General features: G+C 43.2%; 1 protein-coding gene across 1 annotated transcript in view; it reads left to right on the forward strand.

Moving 5' to 3' along the window:
* The window catches only part of HDGFL3 (HDGF like 3), a 40,338-nt gene that overhangs the window by 17,221 nt on the left and 6,737 nt on the right, over positions 1–16,380 (forward strand). Inside the window, exons 2-5 of the mRNA XM_068958019.1 lie at positions 6,899–6,975; positions 10,275–10,413; positions 11,724–11,882; positions 13,500–13,646. Of these exons, the coding sequence (XP_068814120.1) occupies positions 6,899–6,975; positions 10,275–10,413; positions 11,724–11,882; positions 13,500–13,646 (522 nt within the window). The remainder of the gene's footprint in view (positions 1–6,898; positions 6,976–10,274; positions 10,414–11,723; positions 11,883–13,499; positions 13,647–16,380) is intronic.

Genomic DNA, 16,380 nt, shown 5'->3' on the forward strand with positions numbered 1-16,380 from the left:
TGTCACTGTGGTACGTGGCCATCTGGAAGGTTACACTTTGGTAACCTGAAATCCTCTTCTGACAAAGCTGACAGTATTTGTTATTAGTAATACCTAGCTTTTCATCAGTGGACCTCAAGCGCTTTGTGGGGAGAACAGTACCATTGTCCCCATTTCTAGAAGTGAAACCGAAGGAGGTACAGTGATGTGGCCCGCATGATCCTAGAGGCTAGGGGCAGAGCTGGGACTGGACTCTGCATCTCCTGAGTCTTCTGTGATGATCTTCTGTCCACCAGCCACTAAAGCTGGTGGAGAACTTTAAGCCTGTGAATCGATCTGTTATCTACAAAGCCACGCATATAAATACTAGTCACGCAGAACTAAGCTTTGGCCCCATTTTCATACTGAAGATTAAAGCAGCTCTGCAGAAAGTGTATTTCAAGTTTCTGTCTTACAAATATGCTGCTAATTAGGGATGTAAAGGGGCTGAACTCAGCTTCAAGACTGCTGATCTTTCCTAGCGAGGCATTGCCTGCCAGCATTGTTAGGACTCAGACTAACCCTTCATTGTCTTCTTTCTATCTTGTTGAGGTCCTGAGCATGCACAGAAGAAAAAGAAGGATTGATGTCTTTATATTGTCGTTTCTGGCTGTCTGCAGGGTACCCTTCAGCCATTTTCAGCTGTGCGCAAAAGTATGCTCTGCTGTTTTTAATCTTGTTTTGCTTTTTGTTTTTGCTGGTAGCACTCTCTCATGCCCAGAGACTTTTTTTTTTTAATTTTTACTTTTGTAGCTGTGCAATTCTACCTTATTAAGTTGGATTCTGCTTCTGGTCTCAGCCTTCACCGGGTTATCTGTTTTAATGGGTGAAAAAGTGCATATGCCAGCGTTCCAACCCTAGTAGTCCTGATGTACGGTAGGGAAAGAGCAGTGCTCTTGTTCAAATATCATATAGTCCTGATAAGTGAGAGACGAATTCTGCAGTCTCCAACCAGCTTTAGTGGGAATGTTCGATGTAAGTACCACAGAATTTGAGTCCCTGTTTTTGTGTTGGGGTTTTTTTTTTTTTTTTCATTTCAGGATCCTCTGGGAAAAATAATATTTTACATTTTACAGAACAGTATTTTATATAACGGTTGAGAAAAGCTACTGCCATAGTGCTGACTTCCAGAATCATTAGCTATTAAAAACATATTTATATTCATGTAAATAAAAATGCCAGTTTATGCAAAAGCAAAAATATCCTATTTTAATAATAGCTTTTATCTATCTAGACTTTTGTTATTAAGCTAACTGCAAAAGACCAAGCTGCTCGCCTGTGTTGGGCAACTTTAACCACTTTCCAGCAAAAATACTGTAGGTCTTTGCTTGACTGCTGTGCAGTGACTCCAGGGATTTCAGTGGGAGATACTGATCTCTGCAATGTTTCTGTGTGCTTTTGCCAATAAAAGGCATTTACAGTATGTCAAAAAAATCAGTGATTACTGCTCTGCAGTTTTAATTCCCTCTTTTTGCACACTAAAAGGACTTATTCTGATGGTTTCCTGTGCCTGCATATGTATCTCTGCGTACTGAAGTAAAGCTTTCTTGCCTGTACGTGAGGCCCTGGTAGGCACTTTGGCATAATGCAGTTTTTGGCAGTGTAAAATTCTGTTGGAACGTAATGGAACAGGTTCTGGGAGCTGTTCTGGTCAGAAAGCCACCCTGAAAGCCTAGGGTTCCTCTTCCTGAACCGCAGTGCGTCTGTGGCACAGAGATTTCGTGATGGCCATATGCGATGGTACCTGCTGTCCCTCCCAGCGGAAGGAGAAATGCCCGGGGTGCCGTTCGACTATGACAGGCAGAACTGCCCCTTGCCTGGCTGCTGTAATAACTTAAAACCCCACAGAAAACTTCTTTGCATAGACAAACACAGAGACAAAACTTGCAGTTTCTCTCCCTGTGCGTTTCCCCTTTTGCAGGGAACGCAGAGCTGTGCAGAGCAGAACAGCTGGGAGGGCACGCCGCTTCCCCCGGCGCTGCGGCAGCCCTCGCAGGGAGCTCCTCTCCTGTCCCAAATATGCCCCGTTACCCCCACGCAGGCAGCGGGGCGATTGGTGCTGCGGGGAGCTGCGGCTCTCGTCCCGGGCAGGTCTTTGCAGGGCTGCGGTCCTGCCGCCCCCGTGCAGCCTGCAGGCAGCGCCTCTCTCCCGGCTCCTTCGCCTCAGTGGAGCTGCTGTAGGAGCAAGGTATTGTGGTGTATGAGTACTGCCAAGCCTGGGCTATGGGAACCGGTTAAAAATACTACCTGAGAAGGCAGCAGTTGCTCAGTTCCACTGAGAGCAAACGTTCCAGCTACGTATACATCCCAGCCTGCAAGCTACAATGTAAGGAGAAAGATTTTTTGCTCACACATTGGTAGTCCCTAGCAACACCGCTTGATAAAGCCCTGCTCTGGTTTGTGAGGTCCAGGCTGAATTTTCTGTTCAGGGTTCCTGACCCTAGAAGCCCGGCATTTGTTTACCAGGAGGAAAGGAAAAAAAAAAAAAAAAAAAGCACAGTTAACGTCTTTAAAGCTCGGCTGCTTGGTTGGCAAACAAATGCTGGGAAGTGCAGCTCTGCTGAGGCTGTGCAAAAAGAAAGCGATTGTTATTCATTAAGCAGATGACAGCAACGGGAGTAAAGGGGATAAAACTCGAAATCTGAAACCACCTGCTTTAATTTTAGCCTTAATTGAAGCGACTGCCCATGATGTTGCCGATGCACGTATCAGATTTGCACGCCATGCCCTGCTCTCTCTGATTTCTGTGGCAGCAAGCTCCAGCCCACTGTCTGCTCTGGTTCAGGAGGGGATGAATCTCCTGTTTGATTGCAGGTTATAACGGGCATTTTAGAATCTGTTTGTTTCCTTCCAGGAGCAAAATGCAATAGCAGGCTGGCTCGCTGATAGACAGATGCTTTAGTCATTAGTGAGGTTTCTGTGACTACAACACTATGTCCTAGTATGGGCGCACTCATCTCTTTTGTTCCTGGTTCGAGGCACTGATGCTTTTCTTGCTCTTTTTATTTTTTTCTTTCTCTCTCTCTCTCTCTCTCTGTCTCTCACTCATTCTCTCTCACTTTGATCTTGCTGAAATGGGGGAAAAAATCAGATCCAAACCTTCAGCATATTTAACCAAATCATCTTGTAGGCTGGGAATAAGCTGTGGCGGAGGATAGCAGCAGGGGGCTGCAGAACAGTTGCTGTACTGCTCGCTTTCCCTCGCTACAAAACAGCAGTAGTCGTCGAGGAGTGCTGGGGTTGGTCTGCAGCTAAATAAGCATTTGGGGCCTCAGCATTCGGTGGGCTGAGGGGTTTTGCTGTGAATAGATGGCCTGTGCAAAGCTCTCTTCTTGTGCTTTCTAATGCAGGGAGTCTGGTAAAGCAGGTAAAAAGGGAAGAGAACTTTCCCAACAGCAGAGAGGGTCTGATCCTTCACTAAACTCGCTGGAACTGTGGCTATCACTGTCGATTCATATTCAACTTGGTATAGTGCTAGATGCGTAAGCCTGAGAGATGGGGAGCTCACAGCAAAATCAGTGAAGGCAGGAAGAGTCTTGACCTCAGCTGCACAATGAAATGTTAGAGTGGGAGGATTAATGGCCTATCCTTGAAATGTTTAGCACAGATTCATACTGTGTGTGTTTGTATGTATATGCTAGCTTTCAAGAGCTGTGAAAAGCTCTTTTATGGTTTCCTGCGATGATACATAGTCAGTGGGGATACTCAAATGAATAAAGAAATATGCCACGAAATGGGGAGCAGGTGAGCTGTGTGACGGATGCGTGCACTGTCCTTCATCCTGCGGGGTGCTACTCCTTAGCTAACAATATGAGGTGCCGGGAATATGACATGAGGCTTAGCTGTGCTTGGGACGGTGCGGAGGAGAAGATCCTCGCTGCTTGGAGCGTAAGACACTGTGATGTAAGATCCCTTCTGGTCAGCATTCCCCACTAAGCGTAGCTTCATTCTTCTGCATTACTGATCGTTTACAGCTGTTAGCTTTATTTCATGAGGAATTTTTAAAGGGCTGCGGCAGTAAGCAGGCTGCACTGCTCTATAAGGCAGCCCAGGGTTCCCGCTCGAGTCCTAGGAGGCAGCACTCATCTCACTTGGTGGGGTCTGCGTTTTTCTGGGGTGCAGTCTCTTACTGGACACCTTCCTTGTCATAAGAAAAAGGAAGAGGACTATATAATCCAGACAGCTGAGGTGTCTTACCCAGGTACTTGGTAAATTGCCAGCATAGTCTTTGTTCATCCAAAGCTTAGATACTTGCAGCTTTAAGCACCCATAAAATGTGTTGCAGAGTGCAAGATGTTATCTCCCTGACTTGCAACCAGTCTGTAAAGTGAGTTTCAGAGTTTTTCCTCCTCACAGTCTTTTTTTCACCATTACAGTCTTAATACCTGTATTTAAATGATGAATTGTTGAGAAAATTACAAGATTATGAGCACTTACTTAAAAAGACATAGTGAATATCAGGAAATAGTCCCGGAATAGCATTTTTGGCAGTCTTTCCTCTGTATATTCTTGGTGATGAAGAGGACCCCCAGAACAGCCTGTCAGCCTGTTTCTGTGTCTTCTTAACACACAGCTGAACTAAAACTGAGTGCTAGTTTCCATCTTCAGCTGGCGTATATTCTTCTTTTATGTACATTTACATAATATGTTCTTTTATTTATCAGTTCATTAGCTTTAATAAATAAAGCCAGTTGTATGATTGCTATACCCACAAAGTGTATGACACCTCTGACCATTACGGATTCTCCCCCGCAGCACCTGTGCTGTGCAGTGAGGGCATGCTGGCCTGTGGTCCAGTGACCCAAGGCCCCTTCATCCACATGCCGCACTGGTGGGGTGGCAGCTCCTGTGCTCCTGGGTCTTGCCGCAGAAAGGAGCCAGCGCATGGTTTGGAAGTGCTCTTACATCTCCCAATTTACGTATAATTTCAGAGAATACTCCACTTAGGCCTAAAAGATCTGCATCCATTTCTTTTGCAGAAAGGAACCCTGTGAAACTGCAGCTGCAAGCGTGGCTCTGGTTTCAGGGTCTCCAACGGGTGGCCTTTCAGCAGGACCAAAAAGACTTAAATTCCTGTCAAAGCTCTTGCTCCTTTGAGAACTATGTAGCCAGCAGATGCTTTACAGAGAAAGAGAACATCCTTTGAAAACAATCTGTTGTTTATTAATCGACAAGAATTCAGTGTTTGGGGTTCTTAGGCAGGAAAAGAAAAGGAGAGCGTACGTGGGCCTGGCGTCCTGAGACAAACCATGCAGGGTTCTCTCTCCTTTCTGCACTGAAGAGCCGATTCCTTGCAACACTGATATGTCAGCGCTTTGTTTTCAGTTCCAGTGACATTCGGCAGGATTCAGTATGCTTATGCTGAGACTGGGTTGCCTAAGACCCAGGTGGCAAGCCATTCACCTGCTCTCTTGTGTTGCCCCATAGATATCTAGGTTCATTGGGCTCTCTCTGCCTCGCCTGCGAGTTCCATGGGCATTTACTTTTAGGCGCCTATGTAGGCTCAGAAGTGCCATTTCTGAGAAGACGGGCGCTTAGATCTTATTTAAAGCTGTGCTATGCTTCTGGTTTTTGTGAGGTAGGCACCTGAACTCTGTTTATTCTCTTGGAGAAGACTGAAGAATTAGATATGGCCTAATAGACATGAGCCAGACCTTATGCCTCGCAATCAGTGCTCTTGCTCAGAAACTGGGAGACTGGATGCTAGGTCCTGTTCAGTCTGAAGGATTTGTCCCAATCCCTTCTGTAGCTCAGAAGAGCACCCTAACCTTCCCTGCCCCAAGCAGCTGTGCAGCCTTGTCTTAAGAGATGTGAGGCCAGGAGAGAAGAGGAAAGAAGAGGGGGCATGCACAGAGGAACGATGACCGGAGAGCAGTAGTTAGGACACTTCAGGGGAAGGAGAGTCCCAGACCTTGCTCCCTGGAGCGAGTTACACATTTTACACTAGACGTCACCGTCACCATGAGGAAGCACCAACATGAAATTGACTGGTTTTCCCTCCGCAGATTCTCAGAGATGCCATCTGTTCCCCAGTTATTGTATAAGTTATTTAGGTGGCCATGTGAGACAGACAGGATTGCCCTCTGGGCTTGGATGCTTTTGATGAGCCAGTATCTCAATTTAGCACTAAAATTGAACAGACTTGATTTTATTGCCTTTATGTATTATAATGCTCATGAAGTCATTAAAACTTCATGTCTGCTCATTGATTCTTCTGTTGTCTCACTGAAATCTCTGTCATATGCTGACATTTGTAAATACTTTGTATGCTGACATGCCTGACTGACTGAATAATCCACAGCCGTCTTCCCTGCCCCATCCCAGAGAAGGTACAAAACCCTTTTGTATATCACAAATTCAAGCGTATTAGGGGAAGTCAGATGATTCGTATTTTTCATAAAGATGATATTGAAATTGTCTACTTGAACATGAGGTTTCTCGCTGGTACAAATGTGGGTATGAGATACGTGTGCTAAAGGTTGGGTTTGGGAACTCTAATAGGAGGGGCTAGTGGTATAATGTAGTCCGGCAGGGCAGTGTGATGGACGCTTGCTATGTGACCTGTCTCTTGTACCGTACCTGCTCTGTGCCAGAATGGCACTGGTTTGCTCTGGGAGGTTGTCAACAGGTTGCTACAACAATGCTGTTTGAATGCTCTGGCCCTTCTCTCTGAGCGTAGGTCCACGCTCGCTGAGGTACATGCAAGTGCTCACACATTGTAAAATTGAAGGCAGCCACGAACAGCACAGAACGGGACCGCCCAAGGATGGGAGATGCCTGCACTAGCTTTTCCAGGGCTTGCTAGTGGTTCTCGGCTCTCCTGGTGGCCACGAGGGACCTGACATTTAGTAACAATTCTTTGTCCATCTCTGTCTCACAGATTGATGAACTCCCGGAGGGAGCTGTGAAGCCTCCAGCAAATAAATACCCCATCTTCTTTTTTGGGACCCATGAAACGTAAGTGAATGAACATGAACTTTCCTTTGAAAATATCCTCTTCCACTTCAGCCTAAGTCAGCTCCAGTGGCTGTATCGGAACAAATCCTGACTGAAACCATTGGGAGACTAGTGTTAGATCCTCTGAGCCCAGCTCATTTATATTGGCACAGGGGAGTGGAACCTGCAAGAAGGTGCGAATGCTCCTGCCGGGATGGTGTGCCTTAGTCTGAGCATAAATAATAACCAGTTTCTATGTTTCCTGTAAATAAAAATGTCGGCAAAAATTTAGTAAAGGGTCATCTGAATGCAGGTGCAGGGGCAAAATAAATTTTACTTGGAGCAACACGGTAGCAGACGTCAGCGTGTTGAATTCAGACATCTTTGGGTTCTTGTTGTGTGACAACTTGCTTGGTAGTTGGCACAATGAAAGGGAGCAGAGCTGACCACAGAGTCTCACACAGTCCTCAGATAGCTTTAAAATACACGTATTCTTTTGAGATTTGTGCTGGGGATTTGGTAGGACAGAGCTCTCAGAAGTGATGAAAGAGCTGAACTGGCTGACCCTATAGGGAAAGAAAAAGATTGGAGCAGAAAGGGTAAGTTAGGTCTCACAGTAATTGCTAGGAAGCACAGAGGTTCAAAATTATAATGTAATTGGTCTCTGCCTTTGTTAAACTGTGCACTGAGCTAGTTAAAAAAAAAATCACAATTTCCATTTTGTATGAAATGTTTACTTTTCAAAGCCTTTCTTTTCCCAGTTGTGGGGAACGTGTTTTGTGGAATTCCTTAAAAAATGGAAGAATGAAATTCTGATGATATTTTACAATCAGTTTTAGAATTTCACAGTTTCACTCAAAATTTCTTTTTTGTTTTCAAATATTAATATTATTCCAGAACATAATGTGGTCCATAGCTTATAAATTATTTTTCATTTTTAAACGCTTTAAGGGCAGTTTGTACTTAATAAAGATGAGAATAGCTTTTTTCCTAGTTAAAATATTTTCTCCTATTGCTGTAATGAAACAATTTGGTATTTCAATATGTTGTGATCTACTACTGCTGTCATGAAATAATCTAAAAAGAATAAAGATAATCCTAAAATAAACTTATGATGCTTCAAAATTGGAAAGCAAAATGTGATTTTATTTTTTCTGAATGAAAACCTTTTTTTGAGAAACATTTTAAGAAAAAAATTCTGACCAATTTTATTCTGAAATAAATGAATACCAAACTGCTAACCTCTTTTGTTCTGGATTTTATGAGCCTGTGATCCGACTGTAACATCTGAAACAGGAAAACATTTTGTAGTTACTACCTTAATAATTTACAAAGCATAACTATTAAAAAAGAACCGTAGATTGCAGCTCATTAGTTTTATAGCAGAGCAGTGAAAACTGTTGTACCCTCCCAGTGACAATGAACACATTTCTTTAAACAATTTTACAATTAAAATACAATTTTTCAGTATTTACTATACATAAAAGGCTGTAGAAATGTTTCCATATATTATTGTTTAGCTAAATTAAGGTGGATCATTGTGAGTTTCACAAGGTTTTCCTTTGTTATTTGTATTGTAAATGTTTGTATGTATTTTTGGCGACAAGGAGACACCTCTCAGTATTAGCAAAAGTACAGATAAGTTAATTTATTCAGATCCTTTGCTCTGTTGTTGCCTTTAATATTAACAAGACATCTGTATTTTTGGAGATCACAGTTCAGATTTTAAGCAGAAATGCATTCTTGGCCTTGCATGTTATATAATTAGGGTATTTCTCAATGAGACAACTGAGTTTGGATTCTGTCTCGCGCGTAGTTAAGAGGAAGGAAGTTCTTTCCCCAGAGACTTGTCATCTAAGGCCTTTATCCACGAGTTGGCTCTTGCTGGCAAATTTCTTGGCCAATGGGATGATTTAAGTGAATGAAACTTTGTGCATTCATAAATGCTAGGAGGAATCAGGGCATAAATTAATCTGAAATTATGTTTACAGCAAGGAAGAAATATGATCCTGTGATTAAGTTATTAGATAAGGTATTAGAAACTCAAGAGAGCTGAGTTTTCCTCTATACTCTGCTGTCAGTTTGAGTTTGACCTTGGGCAAATCTCTGTGCCTCAGAAGCCCGTCTGTAAAAGAGGAGAGCTCACCTACCTCATGAAGAAGTTATGAAAATAAATGCATTGTAAATGATGGAGTTCCAAGATCCTGTGACAACAGAGACCACAGAGTTAACTGTAATTGCAAAGATATCGGGAAAGTAGGACAGTGATTACAGTGAAGGACACTGACCTGCTCAGGTCCGGTCGTACGTTTGGGGACAGAGTCTTCCATGTGAGAATGAACTATTTTTTCATCTTCACTATTTTTAATGTATATTATGTCTAGCCGTCCCAGTACCGTGATGCAGAGCACAGTAAACATACCAGATATAGATAGCCAATGAAAGAGAAATGATATTTTCTTTGATTTTATGCATGAAGTTAGCATTTTACTGTAAAATATGTAGAAGTAGGATAAATCACTGCTTTTTTTTTTTTTTTCTTTTTCCTTGAACTGAGATGCCTGCATCTGAAATTATTTGGCCTAGCGCAGAGCTGACTTATGCAGCAGCAGAGCTCAAAATCCCTCCTTTGCTGGGCTGTCTCAAAAACTGTTTGGCCACAAGCGCCCTGTGTGTCTCATTGTTTCCTTGTATTACTCATCTGCCTATATTCACCCATTGTTTCTTGTCTTATATGAAATTATAAGATTTTTGGGAAAGAGAACATCTTTGCTGTGTTTACGCAGGATCTAACATGCGAGGAGCTTATTCAATGAAAGAAGCTCCCAGGCTTACTGGCAGTATAGGTAATAGTAAATGTCACTGCTTTTTCTGTCCAGCAATATAAGGGATAAGTTTTGGCTCGTGGGTTCTAGGCATTCCTTGCATGCTTTAACTTTTCATATGGTATTATTTTCAGGCCTTTCTGGATTTGTAACACATAGGATTGGAAGTTTGGTCCCTTGCTATCGCAGGCAATTACGTCATATAATCCCTTTCATAAACTGTTCAAGTGCCAGTTCCCAGCAGTAGTTAATATAATAAATGAGACTCGTTTTAGTTGTTTCTAGAGAGACTCAGCATGATTTTGCAACATCAAACATTGGGATGGTGAGCCAATCCATAAAATCAGACTCACAGCAGTAACTCAAAGCCAGCATGTAAAAAAAATGTGATGGAATGAGCAGAGGAATAGGGAAAACATTTGCACTGTTAATGTTTTTAATTTGAAGAGAAGGAATTAAAGTCCTTTTTTGAATGCTACCTTTGTTAAAATGCAGTGCGTTCCTGGGGCCCAAAGACCTTTTCCCATATAAAGAATATAAAGATAAGTTTGGGAAGTCGAACAAACGAAAAGGATTTAATGAAGGCCTGTGGGAAATAGAAAACAACCCTGGAGTAAAGTTTACTGGATATCAGGTAAATGAGTTTCCCTTCTATTCCTCCTTATCTTTCTTATTTTCCTCTTAGAAAACTTCTTATCTACGTACACATCGGATGAGTAGTGATGAAAGGTCCTGGTTTTGGTGAAGAGTTAGCTAGAAAAGTTGCACAGCTGGTGACTGGAGTGTAATCGTATATTATAAAGAGAACTGTGGTCTTGCAATCTGTGACAACTTGAACTTTAATCATACTGCAGAGCTCTTTGCTTTCTGTGATATTCTGGGGTAGTGAAGTGGAAAATGCTGCTGCAGAATTAGCTGAATTAAAAATGGAAGGTTTTATTTACTCCAGTATAAACATGAATAATTTGTGACTTCTTCTTTCTGTTGTTTATTTTTACATCAAATTCAGTATATTTTACACAGACCTTAAGGTCACTGCACTTTTGATTTTTATATCGGTAATGTATAACACATAGGACACCACTGCTGAAGTTGCGAGGGGTGAGAAGGTGGAGGTTTGAGCTGCTGGTAAGTGATAGTAGCTGCTGTACAACAGCTCTCCCTGTTGGATGTCAGGAACAAAAATTCAGTCAAGCTGAGGAGAAGAAGAGTAGTCGGTGGGCAGCGTAAAGCCAAAGAACTTTTCTCATTAAAAAAATATGGTCCTTTGAAGGCAGAGATCACCTCCACAAGGTGGAGAACACCTATTACATTATTCGCACAAAACCGTACGAACCAGTGATATGGACCACCTGCAGACAAGCTGCTGCTCCTCTCTACTCCTGTTTCGTATTTTCAGCTCTGCAGATGTTTTGCGTACACTTGGGGATTTAAAAAAAAAAAATCTAGTGAATAAGCTGTGGGAGATGGACTGTCAGAGAGCTTTTGGCCTTCTGGTCGGTATTTGCTTTTTCCTGTCACAGAGATCGTGCCCTTTTGGGGGTTTTGTAACAGCCATCTTTTTCTCCTGAGCTAAGTCTCTCCTGTATGCAGCTTAAAGTTTCCATAGTTTTGCCCAAATTAGACCATGCCAGGTCTCTCCACTGAACAATCCTTAGTTCTCCAACAAACGCACTTTTGTTATCGCATCTTCTGTTTCTGTGTAAATCCTTGAGAACGTGCTATCCCAGAATCTGCATCTGATAACTCCTTTCAAGTGGTGACTGCGAAAATTGCCTCTGCAGCCCTTCTTGATAATTGTAAGAGTAACCTGAGCATTTCCTAACTAAAATGATTAAAGTGTAAGCTATCTGTTATCAGTATTTTTGAGTTCAATACAGAACAAAACTAATTAATAGATTACAGTGATACTGTTTTTATTGTTGTTGTTGTTTTGTTTTAAAGGCAATTCAGCAACAGAGCTCATCAGAAACTGAGGGAGAAGGAGGAAATACAGCAGATGCCAGCAGTGAGGAGGAAGGTGATCGGGTAGAAGAGGATGGAAAAGGCAAAAGAAAGAATGAAAAAGCAGGCTCAAAACGAAAAAAATCCTACACTTCAAAGGTTATCTCTAAGCTTTTCCACTGTTACTCATGTGCAGTTATAATCAGGACACCGTGCAGCTCATGGCAACCTGTCTTTTCTTCTCTCGCATTTTGATTCCAATGCCATAATGATGATGTTCAAACAAGCCCAGGGAAATGATCTGGCTATGGTAGACAGCAGTTGAAATACTGTGCCTGGTTCTGGTGCCCACACTTTGAGGAGGTAGAAATATAGGAAGCAGTTCAGAGGGGCTGGAAGGCAAATCTTTGCAAAGTTAGCCAGAGGAGCTCACGTTTTGGAGGAAAGAATTGAGAGGTTTGATCATTTGATATAGGTATTTCCACTTGAAAAGCAAGAAGAATGCTTTAGGAGCATGCCTTCTGGGAGACACGAGTTCAAGTTTGTTGGCGGTCTAGGAGAACTCTAGCTTTCCTCTCCCATCTCCAGTGTGAGTGCTCCAGGCACCGTGGTAAAAGATACGGGAGGGTCGTGTGTGTTCAGATGCTCTTGTTGTAGCTGTATGTAAAATACTTCAATATTGTATCCAGAGAGGAAGGAAGGAAGAACTAATTCTGTAAGCAGGGAGTGGGATACCCAATTAGGAGACAAAGCACCTGTATTCTAGTGCCTACCTGCCAGTGAATATTGAAGTAACAACAAAAATGAGAAAGTTGAGAGTAATATGCCTCAGACTGCCTCGTAACAGCATAATTAGTGATGTAGCGACAACAGTTGTTTCAGATCCCCTCCTCTCTTGTCACCTGGGTGGAAGGGAGAACATTATAGCTGTTTCCTCCAGTTCTGTGTGTGCCTCCAAGTCTGTCCTTTGCTTCCAATGCATCCCTTTGTTAAATTCGGGAAGGTGTGGCCGAGTCATGTTCCGTCAAATTCATATTATTCCACTGAAAGTGAAAAATAAATGAAATGAAAAGAAACAGGTAAACCAATTTGAGCCAGGTTTAATTTGGGGGACAGCAGGAATGTCCATGGTACATCCACTGAACAATATGTGTGAAGTAATTTCACCTACTTTGTATGTTTTACATTAGAAATTCAGATCTGATCTACCATCTTCTTTCCAGAAGACTCTGGGCAAACAGAGGATTAGGAAAATGGTGGCTTAATGCCACAATTGATCCTTTCATACTGTAGAATTGCATAACGTAAAGGGAACAGGAAAGATGTATTGCTTCCACATGGCTTTAATGTTAATATATTAAAGCTGACAGCACTGAAAAAAAAGTATGGAAAGCAGCTCTGTTAATGTTATTCTCATTTTACATCTCTGTGTTTAATCAAAACTTTTGTCAAGCTGGCACCATCTGTTTCATTAACTAACAAAACCTACAGGTGACCCAACACTAATACCCATCTCCTATTACTGTGTCTGCCTTACAGTCAACTATACCACCAACCTGTGTTGAACACAGAATTTCTCCTTTTGCTTCACTGATGTCAGTAGCTCCAACTACTTCCAACTACTGGAAAATGTTTTTTACCCCACATACCCTCCCCAGCATTCACCTTGAACAAGGAACCACATGATCAGACAGCTCTGCACATGCATTACAGAAGCGTTGCTCTATGTCTGAAGCGCAGTTTTTACTTTTTATCTTTTATTATTGATCTTTTTAGAAATCCTCCAAGCAGTCACGGAAATCTCCTGGAGATGAAGATGATAAGGACTGCAAAGAGGAAGAAAATAAGAGCAGCTCTGATGCTGGAGACGCAGGCAATGACACAAGAAACACTTCTTCAGATTTGCAGAAAACCAGTGAAGGGGTAATCTTCTGTTAATATAATTCACTTCACGTGCAGTTTGTTGCCACAGGGCTTTGGGCTTAGGGGTGAAAGGCATTGCATTGCAGTGACCTCCACATACCACGTAGAGACCTTTTTTCGTTCCGTTTAAGTGCTCAGAATGATGTGTCTGGAACTGGTCCCTGCAGTGGTACAAATTTTGCTGTAGAGACTGAATGAGAACAGATACAATAAGCATGATTTTTGTTCTGACACCTGCATAGATGTCAGCTGAGAGTAACTTCACTGAAAACCATGAACTGGAATGGTGCAAAATTGATGTGAGAGCAGAATCAGAGCATTTGCATAATGCATTTTGGCTCACTAAACGGTGGGAGCCTGCTTATTCTTTCACACTTGTTTTACATCTGTGTGATCCTACTGACTCATTTGGAGTTCATGAGGATTCACATAAATGTGCAGTACAGGAAAGTCAGAATCTGCATACTGCGGGTGGTGGGGCAGTTCCTGCCTTGGGATATGCTCTTCCAAGGAGGGGATATACAGTCTGCTCCAGAGCAGCTTGATGTAGCAAATAACCTCCATCTTTGTTCATGTCAGTTGTGTGTTCATGTCAGTGTAGGCCGGCAGGGGAGTTGGTTAATTGTCAGCCACCTTTCACAACGGGTGCTGTTTTCGTGCCTTTGGAGCAAAACAAGCCTCAGTGCTCCAGCACTTTCGGCTCTTACTCTGCTCACAGCTCAGAACCAGTTTTGGCGGGGTTCCCATGCCACGGCTCTGCCACGTGACCAGCAGCCGGGCTGGGCTGTCACAGGAGCTGCTGAGTGACACGAATCCCCAGGTGTGGGAGGAAACCAGCCAGCACAGGCTCTCATCTGACATTGCCAAGGGGCTTTAGCACCCAGTTGCATGCTCAGCCTAAACCCTTTCTCACAAAACATAACCTCTGGGAAGCTGCTGTTGTCTCCCACTTAAAGATTCCTCACAGCACTGCCTTTCCTCACGTCTTTCTGAGATACAGAGTACGCATTGTGTGCTTCTTTGCCTTGTAAAGGCTTTGGTGTGCAGTTTGTGGGGTCAGGAAGATAACATACCCTCACCCTCTACTCACTCTGAACAAGCACCAGGCCTGAGCCAGAGGCTGATGCAATGAGACACTGTACCCAGCTATGCCTTCCCAGCACCTCACCTGTATAATTTGGGGGTCTGGGACTGATGACTGTTGCAAGTGCATAGTATACGTGTGGGTCACATTCTGGCTAGTGAGCCCTGTGACACTTTCATGCCCTCAAATGGGCATCGGTGTGAGAAACCTGGCTGTAAGGTCCATCTGAGGTGGCAAGAGGTTCGGGAGGGCCTGGTTTGTTTCCCAGCAGTGAGAGGGGATGTTTATGAAGTTCAGGCACGTTCTCCATGCAAGGACCAAATGTTTACCAAGTTTAAACAGTCACGGGTTAAGTATGGTCCCATACTGTGCTGGCTGTATGGTGGTGACATTCATATAGCTCTTCCTGTCCCAGCTATTGGGAAGTAGAGTCCAGCATGCTGGAACTACATGCTGCTTTGCAGCATTTTCAAAATTGCTCATATTTCAGCCTCTGTGCTGGAACATGGTCAACGGTTGCTGCGTCCTTTCTGTCAGTACCAACTCCACCACAGAAATATTCTCTGTAAACATTGGCATACCCATCTGAGGAGCTTGCTCTGCTCTGCTCTGCCTTCTTCAGCCCCTGCAGTCTTCATACATGAATGACTAGTCTTTGACTAGATCTTGGATGCTTTTAATATTATAGGAAAGGGAAAGCTTTAGTAATCGGGACAGGGAGAGATGGTTTTAAGGCAACTTAAGCTCAAAGCAGAGACAAGTTTGGAGAAATTCGCATCCTGATACAAATATTTTAACGTGCCCATTTCTCCTGCAAAAGCAGCACTTCACTTTTAAATCTTCTTCAGCGTTTCTGTTTAGAATTTGTCAGTAGTAAAGTTCTCTGTTAGGAGCAGGACACCTCCATCTCTTGGTGTCCTCAAAGCCAGATTAGATGTCTTTTTAGAAGGTATGCCTTTGTCAGACACAAGGCACTTAGGAAAACAGTAATCTGATTTGTTTGTTTGTTTTGTGTTAAACAGCCAGTTTCATAGGTTGTGTCTAGATTTACTTTCTGGGGTAATCGCAGGCTGTCCTGGGGCCACATTCTGTCACCCATCCAGCCCGAGGATCTCCAGAGCACGCTGAGCCCCCTCCAGCCCATGCACTTGGATTTCTGACCGGTAGAAAGGAACCCAGGAAAAGGCCGGCGCGTGCTTGGCAGAGTTGCAATGTGGTCTTCACATTCGCATGTGTGAACTCAGAAGCATGTCCAGATCCGTTACAAAACATAGTTATAGATGAAGTTATAGTCTCTTTAAAGTCTTTCAACCTGTGAGAAGAGCATCGGACTGGTAATTAGCAGTTTGGAAAAAACGGGCTTCCTTCACCCGTGTACTGCACGGGAGCTGCGTACGCTGCGGAGGAGTTGGATTGCTTCGCCCTGGCGAGAGGACAGCCAAGCTCCAGAGGTTTCTCTGGCCATAAGATGGCGCCAAGAGCATACAAAAGTGAGCCGCTTGGGTGTATACCCACTCCCTCTGTCCCCAAAAGGTCAGCGGGGACTGCGTGAGACTGACACCAGAAAAGCGACAGTTTCAAAATAACTTGTAGGAAAGTGCCATGAAGGCTAAGAGTCAGTAGAAACAACAGTTCAGAGCCGTGATCGCA

Source organism: Struthio camelus, chromosome 12 (genome assembly GCF_040807025.1).
Source record: "Struthio camelus isolate bStrCam1 chromosome 12, bStrCam1.hap1, whole genome shotgun sequence".
NCBI classification, from domain to species: domain Eukaryota; kingdom Metazoa; phylum Chordata; class Aves; order Struthioniformes; family Struthionidae; genus Struthio; species Struthio camelus.